At 31.3% G+C, this 24929-nt stretch overlaps 1 protein-coding gene across 1 annotated transcript; it reads right to left on the bottom strand.

Annotated features, from left to right (window-relative positions):
* Positions 1-8886: 8886 nt before the first annotated feature.
* On the bottom strand, positions 8887-24296 carry LOC143068253 (uncharacterized protein C19orf47 homolog). Its single transcript, XM_076242169.1, has 9 exons — positions 24178-24296; positions 19612-19820; positions 19116-19179; positions 18160-18285; positions 17468-17626; positions 15218-15312; positions 14340-14541; positions 13242-13412; positions 8887-9387 (listed from the first exon to the last, which is right to left on the bottom strand). The coding sequence occupies exons 1-9, from the start codon at positions 24200-24202 to the stop codon at positions 9278-9280; spliced, it is 1161 nt and encodes a 386-aa protein (XP_076098284.1). The 5' UTR covers positions 24203-24296; the 3' UTR covers positions 8887-9277.
* Positions 24297-24929: the final 633 nt, after the last annotated feature.

Below are 24929 nucleotides of genomic sequence, written 5' to 3'. Positions count from 1 at the left end.
TATTCAGACATTTTTTAGAATGTCAAGAATATGTCAAGACAAATCGAGACATTATTAAGAATGTCAAGAATATGTCAAGACAAATCGAGACATTATTAAGAATGTCAAGAATATGTCAAGACAGATCGAGACAAATTTAAGACAGTCAAGAATTCGTCGAGACTAATCTAGACTCTTATCAGATGATACAGGAAGTGTCGAGAAATTTTAAGACAATGTTCATACTGTCAAGACACTTGTCAAGAAAAATCAAGAACCTTATTAGACAAATTCATACTATGTCAAGAACTTTTTAAAATGATTTAGACAAATTAAGAATGTCTAGTAAAAATTCATGCAAATTCAGACAAAAACTAGTCTTTTCAGACTTTTTGACTTTTGTAGTGATTACAGCAATGATCAATATTTTTCATATGACAAATTTTGAACCCTTCATTTAGAGTTTATTGATAAATTTGTACATCCACAAAGTAATGGTTCAAGTCACATCAATATTCCATGACATTCATCATGTTTTCCTCCCCATGTGTTTTATGTCTTGGTACATATGTTATTAAATAGAAATAAGAATAGTAACTTTCATTTAATTTATCATTAGTACTTTTAAATTTTTTGAAATGGAAGTAATTTTGTAGACATGGTGATAAGAAAAAAAGCTGCAAAAATAGCTTTAGCCAGAAAGTGTAAAATATAATACCTGCAAAAATTGATATTGTTTTTTTCAAAATTAGAATAAATTCACAGTTTTAAAATTGGGGGAATATTTAAGCAATTTGTCCATACTTTTTACATCTCAGATAGGTACTTAATATCATTAGTATAATAGCAATGCATTGTAATATAGATTTAATGTATAATCAGGGCAGATTAATGAGTAGTAGTTCTGGGATGTCAGCAAGTGGCATTTTTCACTACTGTACTATGTAATCGATATTAATTTATACATTTTTACTCAAAGGTTTGCAATAGTAAACTTCAGTTTCTTTTTGAAAATTTCTAATATAAGGACTGACTATACTTAGTTGTTATATTCTGTTCAGTTTTGTTTGTTATGCAATATTTTTGTTCTCCAGGGATCATATCGTTATGTTTTACCTGTATTTGTCTCATGGTTGTTCTGTTTAAATATATTGTACGATAAAGATAAGCACTAACCAATTCCATTACACCTTCCCTTTAATATGAGTCAATCATAGTTTCACAAAAGTTCATTCAGTTTTTATCAGTCCTGTAGTTTTAAGTTTATTTAGCTTCTTAGTTAAAGGTGTGTTTATTTGTGGTTTGGGGAAAGGTTTAATTCCAAATCTGTTTATTGTCATTATTTTTACACTTTCATTTTCATTGCTATGGAATTTATATGTATTGTTGACTACTCAAGTTAAACTTGTGTTTTTCTTCAATTTCGATATGGGATATCAATATTCCTTCATTGATAAGAAAGACACAATACTTGTATATTCCCTTAGTAGATATGATACAGTGACAGACCAGAGATAAGGTAAATGTAATTATCATTCAATGTATTGATGTAAAATATGACCTGACTCATAGAAAAGTAGATAATTTATACTATCTGAGTACTAAAATTCATTTTGATTTTGCATTTATAATTTTTTTGCAAGGAACAATTGTTAATTCTTCTTTATTTACAATGTATTTATCTGGAACAACTTTCATGAATGATAATAAAGTTATAACAAATAAAACGAGTGTTTATTAGCCTTGATAGTTATATTTATAGGAAATCTCTAATATAGCTGCCATGGAAAAAATTAAGTTAATGGAAAGCTTCAAGAACTGCTGACCCAAGTAGAATGGAATTTGGTTTATAGATATAATTTCTGTTATTCCTTGAAATATATCCTTACTGTTTTGGACCACATGGCTACTAGTATCTGAAACCAAATAATGTTGTTGGATGGTTCTTGGAATGATGATCACTTCATAATATTAGTCCCAAATGCAAGGTACACTCTGTCTCTGGAATACTATGTTGACTAAAAGAAAAAAAATACTACCAAACAAAAAAAAGAAGTGGTATGATTAATGCTACCAGTGAGACAACTAAATATTCAATTCGAGTTAAAATGATGTGGATGTTGGCAATAATAAGTCACTGTACAGCCTTCAAAAATGATCAAATTCTATATTGTATAGTTCAAACAGTAAAATAAAAGCCTTATTTATAACAATACAGTTTACAAACTAGAGGCTCTAAAGAGCCTGTGTCGCTCACCTTGGTCTATGTGAATATTAAACAATGAACACAGATGGATTCATGACAAAATTGTGTTTTGGTGATGGTGATGTGTTTGAAGATCTTACTTTACTAAACATTCTTGCTGCTTACAATTATCTCTATCTATAACAGTACTTTCTGTGGAAAATGTTATTGAAAATCTTCAAATTTTAAGAAAATTGTTAAAAATTGACTATGAAGGGTAATGACTCCTTAGGGGGTCAATTGACTATTTTGGTCATAGTGACTTATTTTTAGTTCTTACTTTGCTGTACATAATTGCTGTTTACAGTTTATCTCTATCTATAATAATATTCAAGATAAAAAAAAAAAACAGCAAAATTTCCTCAAAATTACCAATTCAGGGGCAGCAACCTTACAACCGATTATCCGATTCATCTGAAAATTCCAGGGCTGATAGATTATGACCTGATCAACAATTTTACTTCCTGTCAGATTTGCTCTTAATGCTTTGGTTTTTGAGTTATAAGCCAAAAACTGCATTTTACCCCCATGTTCTATTTTTAGCCATGGCGGCCATCTTGGTTTGTTGGCCAAGTTACCGGACACATTTTTTTTAACTAGATACCCCAATTATAGCTAAGTTTGGTTAAATTTGGCCCAGTAGTTTCAGAGGAGAAGATTTTTCTAAAAGATTACTAAGATTTACGAAAAATGGTTAAAAATTGACTATAAAGGGCAATAACTCCTAAAGAGGTCAACTGACCATTTTGGTCAATTGACTTATTTGTAGATCTTACTTCGCTGAACATTATTGCAGTTTACAGTTTATCTTTATCTATAATAATATTCAAGATAATAACCAAAAACAGCAAAATTTCGTTAAAATTACCATTTCAGGGGCAGTAACCCAACAACCGAATGTCCGATTCATCTGAAAATTTCAGGGCAGATAGATCTTGACCTGATGAACAATTTTACCCCATGTCAGATTTGCTCTAAATGCTTTGGTTTTTGAGTTATAAGCCAAAAACTGCATTTTACCCTTATGTTCTATTTTTAGCCATGGCGGCCATCTTGGTTGGTTGACTGGGTCACCGGACACATTTTTAAAACTAGATACCCCAATGATGATTGTGGCCAAGTTTGGTTAAATTTGGCCCAGTAGTTTCAGAGGAGAAGATTTTTGTAAAAGATAACTAAGATTTACGAAAAATGGTTAAAAATGGACTAAAAAGGGCAATAACTCCTAAAGGGGTCAACTGACCATTTCGATCACATTGACTTATTTGTAAATCTTACTTTGCTGAACATTATTGCTGTTTACAGTTTATCTCTATCTATAATAATATTCAAGATAACCAAAAACAGCAAAATTTTCTTAAAATTATCAATTCAGGGGCAGCAACCCAACAACGGGTTGTCCAATTCATCTGAAAATTTCAGGGCAGATAGATCTTGACCTGATAAACAATTTTACCTCTGCCAGATTTGCTCTAAATGCTTTGGTTTTTGAGTTATAAGCCAAAAACTGCATTTTACCCCTATGTTCTATTTTTAGCCATGGCGGCCATCTTGGTTGGTTGGCCGGGTCACGCCACACATTTTTTAAACGAGATACCCCAATGATGATTGTGGCCAAGTTTGGATTAATTTGTCCCAATAGTTTCAGAGGAGAAGATTTTTGTAAAAGATAACTAAGATTTATGAAAAATGGTTAAAAATGGACTAAAAAGGGCAATAACTCCTAAAGGGGTCAACTGACCATTTCGGTCACGTTGACTTATTTGTAGATCTTACTTTGCTGAACATTATTGCTGTTTACAGTTTATCTCTATCTATAATAATATTCAAGATAATAACCAAAAACAGCAAAATTTCCTTAAAATTATCAATTCAGGGGCAGCAACCCAACAACGGGTTGTCCGATTCATCTGAAAATTTTAGAGCAGATAGATCTTGACCTGATAAACAATTTTACCCCATGTCAGATTTGCTCTAAATGCTTTGGTTTTTGAGTTATAAGCCAAAAACTGCATTTTACCCCTATGTCTATTTTTAGCCATGGTGGCCATCTTGGTTGGTTGGCCGGGTCACGCCACACATTTTTTAAACTAAATACCCCAATGATGATTGTGGCCAAGTTTGCTTTAATTTGGCCCAGTAGTTTCAGAGGAGAAGATTTTTGTAAAAGTTAACGACGACGGACGCCGGACGCAAAGTGATGGGAAAAGCTCACTTGGCCCTTCGGGCCAGGTGAGCTAAAAAACAAACTTAACAGACATGAATCAATGACACCTGCGGAATTACAGGTTCCTGGCTTGGGAAAGGCACATAAAGATTGCAGCAATGTTAAATATCTCCATGAGTATTTGTTCCTAATAGAATCAATGGTTTAGAATATTGATCCCAACAGTTACAGTTATAGCATTCTTTTAAAAAGTTTTGACAGAACTTTTATGTTGATAATGGAACCTAGTGAATGAGTTGGCAATTTGGCAAACCTGATTTGCCATTTCCATTATATTCTTGCAGGTACATGTGTACTATATTTTTAACCAGATTTTCTGATGGAAATAAGGTGATATCAGATTTTTGTATGGTGTTCAATTTGCTAAACTAGTATATAGTATTGTTTATGGGCCAGCTGAACCCTGCCTCTGGATGCAGAATTTTCTTGCTGGATTGAAGACCCATTGGTGACAAGTTTTTTGCTCTTAGGTCAGGTTTTTGTCTCTTTGACACATTCCCTGTTTCCATTCTCTATTTTTATTGAATTAGGTTGTATGGAGGGTAACAGGAGTGAGGGCGCTTAAGCTGATTATGTGTGTTAACAAATAAACAATTCAATAAATGCCTTCCAAATTTTAATATGCTACACTGATGATAAAACGGAGGATTATTTTGATATTTCTGATTTTCACTTTTGTTGTTAGGATTTAAGACCCTTGTCAGATTGATTTGAAAATGGCTTTAAATTCATCACTGTTCAAAAGAAAAGGGAAATTATTTTTCAGATAAAATTTTAATAATTTTCAGTTAATTATGTTTCATGGCTAATTATCAGTGTGTTGGCCTCCATGATTCTTTACTTTTTGTCTAGCCTGTAACAAAAGTAGCAGTATGCCAGACAAAGATACAATGTATTACTACAGTGGATTCATTATTATTCATTGGATACCAATTTTCTTGGATTTTATAAGTACAGGTGAACCACGAAATTAAATGTTCAACGAATAGCAAGTTTTATATAGGCTTTGTATGCAGACTTTGGCAAAACCTTGAAAATAAATATCCACGAACTTGTAAGTTTTCCTTAATACACGAAAATTGGTACCCACAAAAATAAATGAATCCACGTGCAGTATTCATCGGCTGCTATTTAAGCTATTTGTATATAGTTATATATTTAAGAAGGTAAAAGGCCTGGATGCTCCATACCTTGTATGTAGATACCTTGTTATAAAGTTTCCGTCATGTGCCCATGGTCCTTGGCCTCATTTTCATGGTTTAGTGACTGCTTAAAAAATGAAAATTTTTGTAAAAGTGAAATACTCACTTATTGGGAGAAAGAGGATAGCTATATTTGGTATAAGTGTTCATTGCAAGGACTTCATATCCATCAGGTCGGGATTACCTGACCCTAACCTAATTCCATGGATCAGTGATCAAGGTTCAAGTTATATTGTTAAATCTTATGTCAGATACTAATAATACTATAAGCATATTATTGGATTTGGAATGATTGTAAGGTGTACATGTCCAACTGACAGGACAGAAGAAGAAGAAAAGTAATAGGACAAATGTATATTGGTCTTGCAATGTCTACATGTCTGTCAGAGTTTACCTGACCTCGACCTCAATTCATGGACCAGTAATCAAAGTTACATATCAGATCTGTTTCTCAGATACTACAAGCAGCAGGTCAACTATATGTGGTGTATAGAATGATTGTAAGGGGTACATGTCAGACTGGCGGGTTTCATCTGACCTTGAACTCATTTTCATGATTCATTGATGATTTTTTGTGTTTTGGTCTGTTTTTCAAGTACTGTGAGCAATAGGTAAACTATATTTGGTGTATAGGGTGATTGTAAGATGTACATGTCTGTCTAGCTTGTGTCATCTGACCTTGTTCTCATCTTAATGGTTAATGTAAAGTTTTGGTGTTGTCTGTTTTTTAAGTAATATAAGCAATATTTCAACTACACTTAGTTTATGGAATGATTGAATGTGTACATATCGTCTAGCTGGTGTTATCTGACCTTGACCTCAATTTCATGGTTCATTGGTCAATGATTAATTTGGTCTGTTTTTCAAATAATAATAGCAATAAGTCAAATATTATTTTTGTATGAAATGATTGCAAGGTGTACATGTTTATCTATCAAGTATCATCTGACCTTGACCTCATTTCCATAGTTCATTGGTTAACATTTAGATTCGTGTTTTGGTCTGTTTTTCAATTACAATAAGCAGTTGGGTCTATATGTGGTGTATGGAAAGATTGTTAGGGGTACATGTCAGACTGGCAGGTTACATCTGACCTTGAACTTATTTCCATCTTTCATTGGTCAGTGTTATTATTTTGTTGTTTTTTTTGGACTGTTTTTTAACTACTGTGAGCAATAGGTAAATTATATTTGGTGTATAGAATAATTGTATGTTGTACAGTTCTGTCTAGCTGGTGTCTTATGACCTTGACCTAATTTAAATGGTTCAATTGTCAATGTATTTTTTTTTTGTCTGTCTTTCAAGTACTAGAAAATAAATAAATAAGAAATAGGTCAACTTTACTTTGTTGTATAGAATGATTTTAAGGTGTACATGTCCGTCTAGCCAGTGTCATCTGACCTTGAACTCATTTTCATGTTTCATTGGTCAATATTTAGTTTTTGTGTTTTGGTTGTTTTCTAATAATAGCAATAGGTCAGATATTATTGGTGTATGGAATGGTTGTAAGGTGTTCATGTCTGTCCGTCAAGTACCATCTGAAATTGACCTCATTTCCATGGTTCACTAGTGAACATTAGGTTTTTGAATCTTGGACTGTTTTTCAATTACATAAGCAATGAGTCAAGTATATGAAGTGTATGGAATGATTGTAAGGGGTGCATGTCAGACTGGCAAGTTTTTTTCGGTTGGTTATTGTTATTTTTTGTGTTTTGGTCTGTATTTCCAAGTACTGCAAGCAATAGGTCAACAGTCAACTATGTTCTGTATATGGAATTATTGTAAGGTGTAAATGTCTGTCTAGCCAGTGTCATATGACTTAGACCTCATTTTCATGGGTCATTGGTCAATATTTAGTTTTGTTTTCAAATAATAATAGCAATAGGTCAAATTTTATTAGTGTATGGAATGGTTGAAAGGTGCACATGTCTCTGTCTTTCAAGTATTATATGAACTTGACCTCATTTCCATGGTTCATTGGTTAATATTAAGTTTTTTGTGTTTTTCAATTACCTTAAGCAATGGGTCAACTAGATGAGGTGTATTAAATGATTGTATGTAGAACACGTCAAACTGGCAGTTTTCATCTGACCTTGACATCATTTTTGTGGTTCATTGGTTCTTGTTAATTTTTGTGTGATTTGGTCTGTTTTTCAAGTACTGTAAGCAATAGGTATTGGTAAATTATATTTATTGTATATAATGATTGTAAGGTGTACTTGTATGTCTATTTAGTATCATCTGACCTTGAGCACATTTCCATTGTTCATTGGTTAACATATTTTGATGTTTTGGTCTGTTTCTCACTACCATAAGCAATAGGTCAACTATGTGTGGTGTATGGAATAATTGTAAGGTGTACATGTCTGTTTGACAGTTTTTATCTGACCCTGACCTCATTGTCATGGATCTTAATAAATGTTAATTTGATGTGAAACTTGTAGTAAAATCTTTATTTTTTAAGTCTTTCAACATAAAAACAATGGTCAGTAAAACAGGCAGGGTATTTCAGCATATGAACTCTTGTTTCTTGTATTGTTTGGTTGCTAACTCTTTAATCTATGAGTTTATATGCATTAATTCATTTATAATCAAACAATCTTCAATATGTAATGGCATTGTTTTCTATCATATACAAAATATACTGGATATCATATTCTTACATTTATCAAAGGTAAATTCTACCCACATTTTGAATCTCTCTACAACAGAAGAACTTGAAGGTCAGGTAAACAGAAAAAAAAACACATCAGTCAAAAGATATTTTATTTCATAAGTACTTAACCTGAATGTTCTATGTAATCATATTTACAATTTTCTAATATACAAGAATGCATTAATTATACATACTTCATAATTTAATAGGTCAAACTGATTTCACCCAAAAATTCAATCTCAAAATGTTTATGGCAGTCCATTTCAATCTATTTTTAAACTCCTTCTAAACCTTTGTCAATTATATCCAATAAATATTTCAACAGTATCATAAACATATATTACACATCAAATATAGACCTTAACAGTGCAAAATAAATACACATAATAAGTATATACAAATGCTTTACAAGGTCTCTTTGTAAATGTTATTTTAAACATTTATGTTATTTTTTTATGCCCAATGTTTTAAAAATATAAAACTGAATGCCCAAAATCTTCACTGCTTAATAGATAAATAATTTGTTGGTATCAAAATTGGACATCTATGTTAGATAATACAGTCTTGTTCACCTGTCAATACACTTATGAACTTTGATATAGGACAGAAGCTTGCAACCAAATAAGAAAATTCTAAACTATGTCAAGCCTAACACTAGCATCAATATGATTGATATCAGCCCTTTAATACACAATTAATAAAAACCAAAAGTACATCCCAGACTAGTGCTATAACAAATATAATGATCCTCTAACCAGTTATGTCCATATCCAGCTATTATAAAAAATAGAGTATCTGTAACAGGCTACACCAAATTTCCTTCAAAATACACTTCTAGTACAAATAAAACAACCAATTCATTCTATCAATTAATCTATTAGAAATTGACTTTCAAATTGGATCATAGCTAGAACCTGTACTGGCATTCATACATTGCACATTTCCTTTTTGTTTCCTGAATACCATGATCATGTTGATGTCACTGGTTTTCCTAAACGACCAAATACACCAACTGGACTGGCAGGCTTTTTGGATACTTTGGTGGCTTTTTTAGGCCCAAGTCGATTGTAAACTGCACCTTCAATGAAAATGTATAATCTTCTCAATAAAAGAAAATATGATATTGAACAGGATTTTCATATTAGGGCCATTTTAAAAAAAATGAGGCAAAAGTGTGACATGGGGGGTCCAATTTCAAACTCAATATTTTGTATTTCTTTTTGTCTTACCCTATTACCGATACTTTAAATTTTATAATTCCAAAGTTTCAGGCAGAATGAAACAGACACATTGAATAATCTTAAATTTTAATAACATACATCTCAAAAAAGTTGAACAGAAACCATACTACTTATAAACAAGTTTGGTAATAAAACAGTTAAGAAAACATTGCTCAAACCTTTTCCAAACGAAAGTCAATAGAAAAATAAAAATTTTAAAACCAAAATTTCCATCTTTTCTGCTAAATCATATAATAACAATCAAATTGAATAGCTTAATTTGAAAAAAATAATAATAACTAGTGATTGAAGTTTTTGCCAATAAAAAGAATCTTAATAAATTTCAGTTAAAATAGTAAACTTTGAAAGCCCTGAGTTTTTGTGATCATTTGCAAAAAAAAAAAATGTCATTTCATTGTACCGTTTTTATGTAATTGTATGTAGAAAAAGCCTTCTATTTTCAGTATTTTGTCACACTCCTGACATATGTTACAAAGATTGAAAAATGCTTTAAACTTTCACAAAAATTCACTCAACACATTGCTATATCATTGATTTCAATTACTGATATCTTTTGCCATAGAACAGGACTTTCTTTTTAGGGCCATTTAAAAAAAATACAAAGAGAGGCACCCAAAAATGTCAGGAGTGTGACAACTGTCTTTAAACATTTTCCAAAGAATAGATAGGACTTAAATGTTTTCTTCTTCTTTATTTTTCAGAAGTGACTATTCCAAAGAGAAGAAAAAAAATTATTACAACTGTGATATGTTTATATCATAGATGTGGGAGTGCATTATATATGTCAGGAGTGTGACGCTTTTTTAAAGACATATTCTGTCAATTCATAATTTCACAAGGACAAGTCCCACAAGTTTCTTTGTGTTGGAAATGTTGAAACCAAGTTATATTCCTATCATTTACCTCTTAAATGTGTTATTTATCATGATTGTTTTGGCACAATAAGTTTGAATTAGTTATTTTTCTATTTTTTGTGCACAGTAATGCACATTTATCAAAGGAAATAAGTGTGTACAACTATAATATCATATAGGAAAGTGAGGAAATGAAATTTGTACAAAATAGAACAATTATTTTGATTTAAAATGGTATATTTAAAGATGTTTCAAAGATTAACCATTCAGATGTAATTTGTCACACTCCCGACATGAATTTAACAATTTAAGAAAAATATGAAAATTAGCTTTATTTTTAGGACAGATAGTTGAAAGACAGCTAGTAAAATGAAGAAACTTTTGGTAAAACTTCCATTCCTTAATAAATCCACTAGACTTGCTGACATAAGCCAGGCAAAATTCTCTAGAAGAAATGATTCAAAGAAAGAGACTTGGAAAGAGAGAACCCGCTAATACTGGCTGAATATAAAATTGAAAAATGATCAGAGGAAGTTGGACAATCTTAAACAAAATAAAAAAACTACAAAACCAAGCTAACAAAAAAAGGCTTAAAGAAAGAAGAACTTTGAATTCCAAATTTTATAAACAATATAAAGAAAAACAAAGGCAGTGGCAGAGAAACAGTAGAAAAAAAGGAAGAAAGATAAAAAAGAAGTTGGGTTGAATAAGGACTTAGAATCGAACAAAAACAGCTCAAAAATTCAAATGAGAACAGATCTGTGACTGTGTCAGATTCCAGATCTACAGTGAGAAAACCTGCACAACACACAAGAAAACAACTGCCACAAAACCCAAATGCTTGGACGAGTACTTTGAAACACATCATAAAAAATGCTACACCAAGAAGAAAGGGCCTTCTAGACGAGATCATTCATAAGCATTTGGGTTTTGTGGCAGTTGTTTTCTTGTGTGTTGTGGAGGTTTTCTCACTGTAGATCTGGAATCTGACACAGTCACAGATCTGTTCTCATTTGAATTTTTGAGCTGTTTTTGTTTGATTTTAAGTCCTTATTCAACCCAACTTCTTTTTCATCTTTCTTCCTTTTTTCTACTGTTTCTCTGCCACTGCCTTTGTTTTTCTTTATATTGTTCATCAAGTTTGGAATTCAAAGTTCTTCTTTCTTTAAGCCTTTTTTGTTAGCTTGGTTTTATAGGTTTTTATTTTGTTAAAGATGGTCCAACTTCCCCTGATCATCTTTTAATTTCAAATTCAGCCAGTATTTGCGGGTTCTCTCTTTCGAGGTCTCTTTCTTTGATTGATTTCTTCTAGAGAATTTTGCCCTGCTTATTTCAGCAAATCTAGTAGATGTTTTAAGGAATGGAAGTTTTACCAAAAGTTTCTTCATTTTACTAGCTGTCTTTCAATTATCTGTCCTAAAAATAAAGCTAATTTTCATATTTTTCTTAAATTGTTAAATTCATGTCGGGAGTGTGACGAATTACATCTGAATGGTTAATCCTTGAAACATCTTTAAATATACCATTTTAAATCAAAATAATTGTTCTATTTTGTACAAAATTCATTTCCTCACTTTCCTATATGATATTATAGTTGTACACACTTATTTCCTTTGATAAATTTGCATTACTGTGCACAAAAAATAGAAAAATGACTAATTAAAACTTATTGTGCCAAAACAATCATGATAAATAACACATTTAAGAGGTAAATGATAGGAATATAACTTGGTTTTAACATTTCTAACACAAAGAAACTTGTGGGACTTGTCCTTGTGAAATTATGAATTGACAGAAAATGCCTTAAAAAAAGCGTCACACTCCTGACATATATAATGCACTCCCAAATCTATGATATAAACATATCACAGTTGTAATAAAAAATTTTCTTCTCTTTGGAATAGCCACTTCTGAAAAATAAAGAAGAACAAAATATTTAAGTCCTATGTATTCTTTGGTAGATGTTTAAAGACAGTTGTCACACTCCTGACATTTTTGGGTGCCTCTCTTTGGTGTCCATTAAAACAATAAAATATGTGATTTAGAGCACCAACATACCCTTAATTATAGTGCTATATACCAATACAAACTTATTTCACATACTGACATTATTGGACTTTAAAACATGGTTACAAGGAAGCTTTAATTTTAAAAGTGTCATTTTTTGAAAGACTTTATTTTTTGTACATACCTTCACAATAAAGGTCAGTGTTTACTTATTTTAAAATTTTATTGGACAAAATTACAAAAATATTTAAGACTAATAATGTAGCAACTACCAGAAATATTTCAGTTTAGCATAAAAACGATCCACTTTTTTCAATACTACTTTGAAAATTTCTAATTTTTTAAATGTCACGCTAAAAGCGTCACACTCCTGACAAAAATGGCCTGTTTTAAAAACATTTCTCTGAAGTGGTTTGAGATATCTTCATGAAACTTGGCAGCAAGCTAGCCCTGACTATCCTGCATTTTATAACACCTGTGTTATAATTCTAAACTTAACTAATATAAAAATATACCACAAAAAGTAAAAATCCTCATTGTTTTTGAAATGGCCCATTAATAAATAATGCTAGCTGTTAGAGAAATACAAGATGTTTAGATTTCCAGGATAATAGGGAAGAATTAACAAATATATTTTCTAAATTTTGCTGCAGATAGAATCTCTTGCAGGGCATGTGTTGTTCCTTTTTTCGTTTTTGATTGTGAAATATTTTCTTGTATGAGTTAGTTATTGGTGAATGGTGTAATCTGTTGTACTTTCCATTTGTTTTTTTTTATATAAAAATTGCTATCCTATTTATATGTATCATAAACTTGAATGACAATAATACCTGATCTAGTAGCATCTATGTCATCAGTTGTACTTGACACTTCTTGAAGACTAGTCTTTTTGCCCAATCTTTCCTTTATTCCTGTATTCAACTGGAATTCTGCATCTTCTGACAAAATTCCTGCAGTTGCAACTAACTTCTTAGCAGGTAACTTCTTAGCAGGCACGTTAGCTAAAAGAGTAGAAAAATGAAATGTACACATTTTCCAACATTTTTTTGCAGTATTGATATATTGGAAAGATGCTCAGAAGAAAACAATAACAAAAAGCTTAAAGGAAAACTAGTCTAAAATTAATTATCAATTTGCCGTTTCAGAATCTTATGCATTCTCGGAAATATTTTCAAAATCATACCCCAAAACATTGTGATTGGTTTACAATGTTGTAAACAATGGAAATTCAATCAATGACATAACATATTTTTCATTTTGTTGAACAAACAATGAGATTATCCATCCTTTAGATTCTGAAAAAGCGAATTGATTGATAATCCAAAGATACTGTTGACAATTTAAAAGTAATTGCTAAATCTGCATTTGTGACAAACTCAAAGCCTTTACAAAATTTAAAAAAATTTTGAGTCTTTTTACATTATATTTTTTATCATTGAATCCATCTTTAGCTTTTTGTCAAATGAAAAACAATCCATTTTTCTGATGTAATCAATTTCTTCAGTCAATTATTTTTCTGTACACTAATAATATTTTAAATCCCTTCTAATTCGTGGGTTAACAAATAGTTTTTGCATAAAATACTTTCTTATGTGATAATTAATGCCTTCTGAGTTTAATATGGGTAATTTTAAATGATGAAACTCTTTGATTTCTCCAGTCAAATAACCAAATGAAACTCCTTATAATGCAGATAAATATCCAGATAAATATTTAAAGCACAAAAAAGTTTCTTAGCCTCAAATACTTTCTAAGCTTGTAGAAAGAAATTATGCCTATTATTGTATTATTGTTGTCGAATTGAAATTCATACACATTTTATTAAAATCCCTTATAGGACATATTTTGCATTAGTAATATCATTCTAAATGCAAATAAATGCATTAATTCTGCTTGATAAAGTAATATAAAAGAAGTCATGAACATACCAGTGACTTGTTTTGTAATAGTTATCTTTTTCATCACAGGAACCTTAGGTTTTTTAGCAGGTGAGAGAGTATTTTTAAATATTCCTGCATATGCTAACTGTTCCGCTCCTTCATCATCCTCATCAGAGTCAAGGTCGAGAGATGTTGATGTCGCTTCCCGCTTTAAAGATTGCTTGCCACCCAACCTACTGAAAACTGTGTTCTGAAAATATGAATACTCTTTTATTTATTTTTTGAAATTTTAACATTGCTTATATTCAAAGATTTAAAATTAACTTGGAACTAGATATCTATAGATTATCGTTGGATCATCTCAACAAGATTGATTTTCTTGCTTGAACCGGTACAGAGAAAGTGAGAAAAGTAATCGAGTTGAGATGACAAATAATCATCTGTTTATCGCTATATTTCTTATGACGATGTTGTTAATTTTTGTTAATTTCATTGACAAGAACATGCTCCCTTAGTTTCTAGCGATAATTTTTCAAATCACTCTATTGTGCTGAGAAAGGAAATTATCAGTCAGTAAAATCAAAGAATTTTTTTGTAAAATAGCGAGTATGTTTGATATCACCTTCATATATTCAATATCAATAAATCTACAATACATCTTATCACAATAAACAAGGCTTTAGCCAGATATTAATTATCTTCATCCTGGTCAAATATTGAGATTTGTAAACTTCACTTTAATTATAAGTCTGCTTAGTCTTGAGAATATTGTGTTAGGAACACAGACTTCTGTAAACCATAGAAGTTTTCACGCTTTTCATAAGATTCAAAATGAAAATGAGAGGAATATTTCAGGAAAAATATGTGAGTGTTTAGATTATCATTAAAGAATTCACAAAATTTTATGATCTTAGTAAATACACTACCTCAGCTGTGGAGCTAATCAATAACCCAGATTGTGTTACTGTCGCCTGTCTTGTTTCTGAACCAAGTCTAGCAAATACTGAATCAGTCTTTTTGGCTGAAAAGTAACAAAAGAGAATTTTCCAAAAATATGAAAACAATAATTTTAATGAATTTCAAACACCATATGCCAATTCAGTTCATATCTAGTATTTCATTTATCTTAAATAATACAGTATGTATGTTTGTTGCATGTTTTGCACACCTTTACATGAACTTGTGGGATGAGTTCTGCTATTATTTAGTCAGTGTAAATCCTGAAAGAGCCAAATTTTTTTTTGTCCTGATAATGTGACTGACTGCACCACGCTTGATTGCTCACAAAATCCCAGGTGATAGAAATTTGTTATAAACATTAGCATATGTTTTACCTTTTCACCTGCTATAAGTAAAAGTATAAGTCAAAGAAGCAAATATATGTTAAGGTGGTACCTAACACTACAGGGAGATAACTCTGTAAAATCAGCTAAACGTTTTAATTACGTTACTATGTTACACACTGGAAACTATGTAAACAATGTTAGATTAATATGGGAACAATTTCAAATTAGATGCATTTATGTAATCAAAGAGCAGATTGCTCTAGAGGGATATGATTGCCATTGTTTTCATTGACACATGTATACATGTAGCTGGAAAATATTATTTTCAAAACTAATTCAACTGCTTATGTAAAATGTAATTTATGTAATCTGATTAGTTACAAAATAGCCAATCCCGGATAAAAGTGTATGAACAATGTACTTAGGCCTATTGTGTTTTATTTTTGTACTATCAATTCCAAGTTTACTTATACGGCAGTCACTGAGACTCAGAGTGAGAGAAGGTATTTCACTTCGTATCTTATCACCTATTTTCCTACGTTAAATTTAGGAGGAACCCCATTCCTAACTCTTTAAATATTTGATTTCCTTTGGGTCCGTACACATTCCTCGGTTTAAATTGCGATCGGTTTTTTAATATAATACGACGTTTATCGACAGAACGAGTTAATTTTTCTCGACGAGTTGTATAGCACTTTGATTCAGAATTCACGGAAGTTACTTTCGGAAGGGAGACAACTCAAAACAATAATATGGAAGACTCCATTTTGCCTGAAGGGGTGTTGTAGTTACACCTTTACGATGAGGACTACATTTATTTTAATTTAAATGATGCATATGATTTAAAATTATGCAACAACAATAACCCTCAATAGCAGACTTACATAGAAAGGATCCCATGAGTTTTTAATTAACCAATTGAGTGGGGAATCCAGAGCAACCATTCAATTTAATACCCCTTGAAGTCAAGAAACCTATACGCATGCCCATAATTACCTAAACAAACCCTGGAGAAAGAATGTATATTAAATGTTAATTAAACGACCTAGATGGTTCTCTATTTCTTTATGGAAGTACAACATCAAATATCAGTTTCATAACGGTGACATATAAGAAAAACTCCACTTCAGTTCTTATATGACAGAAATAGATTTATCGAAATTCAGAGAACTCTCACATTTTTATAAAACTGGGGAATTCCCTCCGACGTGTTTCTAAATTTATAAAAACACTAAATATAAATACTGCTTAATTCTGATTTTCCGTGCTGTTAAAAACAGCATATAAGTCAAGGGAAATATAAAACATGAAGATTATGAAAAGAACATTATAGGAAAGTTGTTTAAGTTCAATCCCTTTGTTTGTTTTTACCTTTTAAAGCAAGACAATCATAAGAATCTGAGATGTTCCTTAATGTTTAGAATAAAACGGTTGACGTGAGGGCATGGCCCTGAGCCAATGGTATAAGTCTACAAATTGCTTGAAAGCAATCGTATCCCAAAAACAACGTGAGCTTGCCCAAGTCTTGTTTTTTTTACTTAGTCCAAGTGAGACAAAAATGATTATCCAAGGAATCCCAATTAGTAAAAAAAAAGTTCAGATTAGTTCCTATATAATGGATTCATTGGAATCAGCTGGGTCTCACCACTTCAAATATTTGTGAGTTATAAGACTTACCCTAAGAATACCTTTGTTAGAACCCTGCTGTTGTACATTTTTGTTAATCCAATTTTTCTGATTTAAGTATATTTAATAATTCAAGAACAAAAAATATAAGGAGTGAAATACTGTTTAAGGACAATTGTTCTGATGATATCTTTTTTCATTATCTTAAAATAAAAGAGTACAAATTTACCATTATTTCATTCTTACAAGTCTTCTTTCTCTTACCTTTAGCTAAAAGTTTCTTTGTTTTCTGTGTCTTCCCTGATGGCATTGTAATTTTATATTTTCCTTCATGTTCTGGAAAGACTCTTCTTTTCTTAGGGACTGGTACAACCTCTTCAAGCTTTTTGGACAATTTAACTGTGGTACTTCTCAGGCCAGTTTCTAGAACAACATAAAGATAAAATCAAGTCAAATACTAAAACTAAAACAGTATTTAACTGTCTATGAATTTTATCACACACACATTCAGTTGGTTTTACTTCAAATCCAAAGGACCTACACCATAGGTAGATAGGAGGCGTGCTAAGAACTAACTTGCCTTGAACTTGGCCTAAAAAAATTGATTTATTAAAAAGCAGATGACTTTGGCTTAAAGATAATTGATAGTGAATTTAAAGTTTAAACACAAAGACCTATGAAAAATTATGAATATTCATGTAAATTTGACAGTCTAATAATATCATATGTCTTATTTTTCTATACAAAAATTGAAAAAAGTTGCATTACTTTCACACATATTTGTTAACATATGAATGCAAGTACATGATGTATATAAAAAATATTTCAATGAAAGCCAAAATCATATAGACAAAATCAATTATTTGATAATGTTTTTCTACTTTTCCATGTCAAACGTCACAACTACATTTATTGTGTTATTTTCAATTACTTGTAGTGGAAATATGTGTACAAACCTTCTACAGGAGGTGCGCCACCTAGACGGGCAGATAACTCTTTAGATAGTTTAGGCACCATCGGGAGATTCATTGGGCCAGCATCTGGATCGTTTCCAAGGTAATGGTTGACAGTCCTACTAGCAGCTGAAATTATATTACAACCAATCCTTTTAGAACTGCATAATGAAAACCATTGACTTGCCATTTATGGTTTATCTTAAATTGACCTAATCAAAAACTTTAACATGTAAAATACCCAAAAGTTTGAAAGTCAATAGACCATGCCTTAAAGAACAGGGTCAAATAATCTCAATTAAATAAGATGTGCCAATGCAAATACAACTGCATACTGAAACATCATTTACCCACTACTTGTAGTTCCCTTCAACTGCCTGAAACAGTACTCCCAAGTCTTGCCTTTACGACTTTGTTTAGACTTGAGACGACAAAATGCTAAGTAATGACTCTAATTGTTTTGAACATTTATATAATAATGGCTAGTTATGGCTATAAACTTGAAAGACGTGTTCAATGTTTCGTATGCTTTACTTGGAGTATATACACAGAGACGTCGGTAAGTGGCGACGTTGCCAGCCTATTGTTACGTAAAATGGTGCTTAAACGTTAACCAAATAAAAGAGTATAATATAGACTAAACTGCAACTATAACTTATTCACAACACTAATCATACCACCTCCCTTATTAAGCAAGCATACAAAAGATGAACAATAAAACCAGCTTTTTCTACTTCAAAAACTTTAAGAAATAATTTAGTTAGTCATTAAAATTTTATAACAATGGAAAATGTGTACTTGTGTTTTTATACTTATTATTTTCATTTTGTTTATAAAAAAGAATATTTTAATCAATATCAAGAAAGATTTAAACCAGGAAAAAGCAATATCCATCTTATAAAGGTTCCAATCAAGCACTAAAGCCAGAATCTTACTACATATATAAATCTACTGTATACCTGTCTGTCGTCTGGGTGTAGCGGATATATTTTTTGTACCCTGGAGTGCTTTCTCTCTTGCTAACTAAAACAGAAAGTTGCAAAACAATCAGTTTGATTCATGAACAGCATAGTGGTACCACACACACTTACCCAAAATAACAATTTTTCAATAAGGGATGCATTTAAGTTAAGAAATTTATTTTTTTAACTTAAATTGAGAAGCAGAATTCCTCAGAAGTTTTAAACAACAGCCATGTGACAGCTTGTGTGTTAAATGATTTTTTTTACATTTCAGTTAACATTATTTTTTTGAACACAAGAACAAAACATTTGATAGTTATTCATTGCTAGAACAATTTTAAAAACTCATTAAAAAGTATAACTCCGCCTTCCATAGAATTTATTTTTTGAGGAAAAACTGCTTTCTCACTTATTTGATAATATGATGGTTAATCTTTAGATAAAAGTAAGATATCGATTATATCTTGTGCTTAACTTAATAAGTAAAATTTACCTGTGAATGTACTGCTTTTGCATGTTTGAGGATAGCTATGACATCTCCTAGAATTGAGATTCCCATTTCCGTAAGATATTCTTTAGTCAGATCCATTAACATGTCTTTCTGTATCCTGTTGTCTGTAAATGTGATGGCATAGTTTGTTGATTCACTTGGTGGAATACCACATTCTGTAAAAAACTTTATCCAGTATGAGGTATCTGCTCCTGTACAAAAAAAATCAGAAAAAACGGTAATATGATATTCAAAATCAAATTTCCCAATCACTGTCCCATAAAACTAAGGCCAAGAAAAATATATGTCTGTTTACGGTTACCCGACCAACCCTAATTTGAGGGCCGACCCTAAGTCATTTTATTTCCGTCGTAAAGTGAAAAATTAATAGAACTTGTGTCAAAAGTGAAGTAAGGGTTGCCAATTAATTTAGTCAATTGCCTGATACATCCCAATGTTCACAATAGTGAATATGACAGCTGTTTTGATGAAACTCGTAACTCATGTAATGAAATAAAAATTTCTCTGCCATTTTTTTCCATCCAATAACCAAGGGAAGTAATCCAACCATTAAAAATACTGGTAAACTCGGCCCATGGACAACTCGGACAACGGCAAGACGGACTGCACAACTCAAAATCATGGCGCAAAAAATAAAATGGAAATACCGACCTACATACCCTATTTATTTTGATGATGTAACCATAAACAGACATATATTTTTTTTGGCCTAAATACCAATACATCTGATAATTTCAATCTTTTTGACTAAATTTATTAGATAGAAACCCCTGAAATGTACAATGATGTATGGAAATAACTTTAAACATGTTGAATAGACCAATTAATGCAAAATTTAATATCAGATGAAAGTCAGTACTTAATCAAAGAGCTGATAGCTCTGAGGTGGAAGAAGGTGAATAAAAGGTAACCTGAATTACCACAAAAGCAGCCCCACTTACCAAGGCTGCTTTGATCCATTATCGTTATGATGTATTTTTTTTTCTTCAAACAAGAAAAGGTCATAAGTACATGGATTTCCCATCCGTACAATCATTTTCTATGTTCAGTGGACTGTGAAAATTAGATAAAATCTTTAAATTGGCAGTAAAATTAAGAAGATCATATCATAAGGAACACATGTGCACTAAGTTTCAAGTTGATTGGATTTCAACTTCATCAAAAACTACCTCGACCATAAACTTTATAACCAGAAGCAGGACGAACGGACAGACCAGAAAACATAATGCCCATAAATGGAGCATAAAAATAGTAAGGCTTGTTACATACCCGCCAACTTTTGAAAGTTCCCATAGGGTTTTTTAGTGCACAACAACAATTTTAAGGTTACAATTTTAAGCGAAGTATTTTGCACGATCTGGATAGTCTAGAAAAAGTGTCATATTTGTATGATGAACTTACATGCCTTTTTCTTAAGTCTGTTTGCATGATTCTAGTTATTAAATCGGTAGAAGAGATGAAGCTAGCAGATCAGTGTTTATTTTCTTGCGTAAGAATATTAGATGCTTGTTGAAATTTCCAATTTTGAATTATGCACACAAAGATGGATCTTTAACAGGTTGGGAACAACACTCCAATTAGGGGTAACCTTATTGGAAGAACATTACAACCCACTGTAAAAAATGAGCACATTTTTATTCATATTATTTGATGAAACTTTCCCCCAAGAACTATGCATCTATTAAGTACTAAATGGTCAAAATATGTCAAAAGAATTTTCTGTTGTTTCTAAACTTATATCTTCTTTATTAACTTGACCCCTCATTTAGAAAAGTTGTTCCAAATATAAGAATTTTCCCACTTTTGAGTTTAAAAAAAACTTAAAAATGTTCTTTCTTTTTTTTTCAACAGTAGGCTAAAATGACCCCTTGTTTTAGGAACAGTCCCTTATTTAAGGGACACCACTCATAATTGGGGGGGAGGGTCCTAACCTGAATACAAAAATAAAATATGTTACAACCAGTATTATGTCAATAAATTAGTGAAAAAAAATACTATTTACTATCTTTATCATGTTTATGGTAGTACAGTAGACTCCGGACAATCGGATACCCAAAATTTCAGCTAAAAATATCCGATTACCCGATATATTCAATTAGACGATGAATACATGTATATTCAATGAATATTCTACAATAATAAGTAGATCTATTGCTTAATATGTGAAAGGGCTGGAGGATTGATGGAGTGATTTTTATCAGTTACATCACCACGATGTTTGCGAGAAAAATTATCAGCTGATTATGTAGCTAATGATTAAATTTGTTTCCACTTGCAGTTTTTAAATCCTATATTTATTAAAATCAATCAAATGTCCTGAAATATTTATGTAAATTATTATCTTCCATCCATAGTTTGTCTTTACTTGTTTAGTAAACAAATTATTTACATTTTCACACAGGTAAACAAATTTGGCTATAAATAGATCACAGCATGTCTGAGTAGAATCTCTTATCTAAAATCGTAATTGTTATAATTTTATTTCTTTAAATAATCAAATTAATATTTATGAAAATAATCATGTTTGATAAAATAGTATTGCATAAAGTTTACGCTTTCAGAGACTATTTATGTTTAGGTCATGGTTCTACAGGCTTCTTCACAGATTTGTAAACAAACCAATATGGCCGCCACACGTGATTACCTTTGCACATGTGAAAAAAATATTTCTGACAAAAGTCAGATTTCTCTTGTCAAAAGGGATTTATATTTATATTGCAATAAATTATTCAGAAGGAGGTACATTCAGTTTCAATTATATTTCTTATTCTATGAGCATTTAGAGTTTAATCAAATTCTCCCAACAGTAACGTACTGCTCTTGTCAACTGAGTCTTGAATAATTTTATAAATAGATTCAAACCATTTGAAGTAGAAAGGCATCTAATTCATATGACAAGGAAAACAATGAATAAAGACACCAATTTAATAAGAAATAGATCCTTTTTATTTATTAAAAACAAAATCTTCTTGTCTGCAAGATTGCAAATTCGTAACTTCAAGGGCGAACTTGTAAACAGGGCGAGTTGTCCCGATACCAAATTCACGCATGCGTACTACAAATATCTACAGTAAAAGCATCCTGTTACAAGTAAACAAATAACGTTCATGGATTTCATGTGGATGAGATGAAATCTATTAATTTACATAAATAAAAAGGTCATATTTACGATAGTGATTGTTTTTCAATCCTAATTTACAAATTAAATGACTGCAAGATTAAATGATTCAGATGCTTAATCATGTGTAAAAATCGGTGTCAGGAATCTTAAGTTGTTATGAAATTGTAATACACAGAAACGAATGCGGCATACAGAGGCTCAATGAGTTTAAAGTCGGTCCCATAGGTCTTCAGAAGACTTGACGTCTTCTTCCACCAAAAAAGCTTTGTTTGGAACACTTTTTGAAGACTGGTGCAACATTTGGCATGCTTCCAATCTTCTTATGTCTATCCAGTTCCAATTGATTTTTTTACATATAATCATTAGGATTGGTAACGGTGCAATCTGTTTTTGCATTTCTTCTGAACAGTACATGTATATCTAATGGGAAATAAATCTGATATGCCTTTAAGTATAAAATTGATAACATTGACTACATCAGATTGATTGATTTTGGTAGCATCTGACTGAAAAACTATCTGAACTGCTCAATTAATTAACCACATAAATCAGTGACAATTCTAATCGTAAATAAATACGAGTTTTATCATACAGTAGATATATTTTGTCATAAAAAAATGACCAAAGTAATTTAGATTTATTTGATCAAATGTGAATTGTTTTATAATGGTTTGTGAAGTTGGGAATGCAATCTGCACCATTTTTTTTTATTGCCCTGTTTGCATTCTGTGTTGAAATGGATGCGATTATAACAAAATAGAAGTGACAGGGTACAAGTTTGATACACTGGCATCACTGTAAAACTACTTTGAATGACATTTTGTAGATATTTATCAGAAATTATTGTTGATACCGTCTTCGCCGCCTCTGCCCGAAACAGCATACCTATGTCTCGCTTTTTGACTCCGTCAAGGCGAGACATAAATGTATCTGGCCAAGTGGCTTTATTCAAATCTGAACGTTAGATTTTCTCTACCACTAGTTTTCTGAAATTCAAGAAAATAAAGAAAACTTGCATTTTACCCCTTTTTTCATTTTTATAGCCATGTTGTCCATGTTATGACGAAAAAATAATGAACTTGTGCCAGTTCACAGTTGTGGTTTATGTGGGTTTATTTAGTCATTTAGTTATTTAGATATATCAAACTTCAATTGTTCCATTGAAAAAGGGCTATATTAAACAAAATGAACTAGGAGGTATCTACCGGACGTTGTAGCATTTTTTGGAACTAACACTTGGCATGTGACAGTATTTTGTTTACTATTTTCCTAATTATTTCAACCAGCCCCCCTTTTTCGAGCATATCTACATAACACTATATTATACGCTTTTTTAGCCAAAATAAGTTATGGTAATGTGTAAAATAAAGTTACGCCAACAAGAAATGTGGTTTTACATAGTTTAAAGGGTAGAGTGTGTAAAATACCTGACGGTTTGGCATGTGAAGCCATCGTCGAATATCGAGATTTTGGGGAAAATATTTCAGGTGATGTTTGCGTTTGATTTGAAGAGAAATCTTTGTAATAAAATCAACGTATCTTAAACGCTTCATAATATTCAAAGCTCTGTCAGTACTAAATTCCAAAAGTCCAGTTTTTAAAATAGAGATAAAGTTTGTTCCGGATGAAATATGTCCTGGCGGACACAAAGTACTAGTACAGAAGTTTCCATGGCTACAGAATAATAGTAATTTATGTCCCCTGACTAATTTTCCTAGGAATTCAAGTGCATGTCATAATGACATTAAAATTCCTATGAAACACGTCCCGGCGTGTCCGGCTTTTTGTTTGTAGGAATAATATTAATGAATCAAATCATTTACATTCAAACAATGGAAATTTAAATTGTAAGGTTCAATGTTGTTTAAGAGTTGTGTATTTATATAATTTTAATAAAATGTACCCAGACTAATTTTCCTACTAGGAAATCATCTCAATGTCATTAATATTCCTCGGTATTAAAAACGTCCCTATCAGCTATAGAAGGAAAAAGTTAAAGAAACAAATTATTTACATGTAGACAATAAAAATTATTGTTTTATGTTGTAATATTGTTAAAGAGTTCAGTGTTCTTTAATATTTTAATAAATAAAATGCATGTCCTAGGAAATGATGTCAATGTCATTTTAACTTATATTCCTAGGTATTAGTAAAAATGTCCATGCCCTTTGTTTTAAAA

This window comes from Mytilus galloprovincialis, chromosome 3, assembly GCF_965363235.1.
Source record: "Mytilus galloprovincialis chromosome 3, xbMytGall1.hap1.1, whole genome shotgun sequence".
NCBI classification, from domain to species: Eukaryota; Metazoa; Mollusca; class Bivalvia; order Mytilida; family Mytilidae; genus Mytilus; species Mytilus galloprovincialis.
Note: the sequence above shows the minus strand (reverse complement) of the source record. Positions and strands in the feature narration are given on the sequence as shown.

Excerpts from the sequence above, each read along its gene's own strand:
- LOC143068253 (XM_076242169.1), bottom strand. The coding sequence starts at position 24,202 with ATGGCTTCACATGCCAAACCGTCAG. Across the intron at positions 19,180-19,611 it reads CAAAAGCAGTACATTCACAG|TTAGCAAGAGAGAAAGCACT; the intron begins GTAAATTTTACT and ends TTTCTGTTTTAG. Across the intron at positions 17,627-18,159 it reads TGGCGCACCTCCTGTAGAAG|AAACTGGCCTGAGAAGTACC; the intron begins GTTTGTACACAT and ends ATGTTGTTCTAG.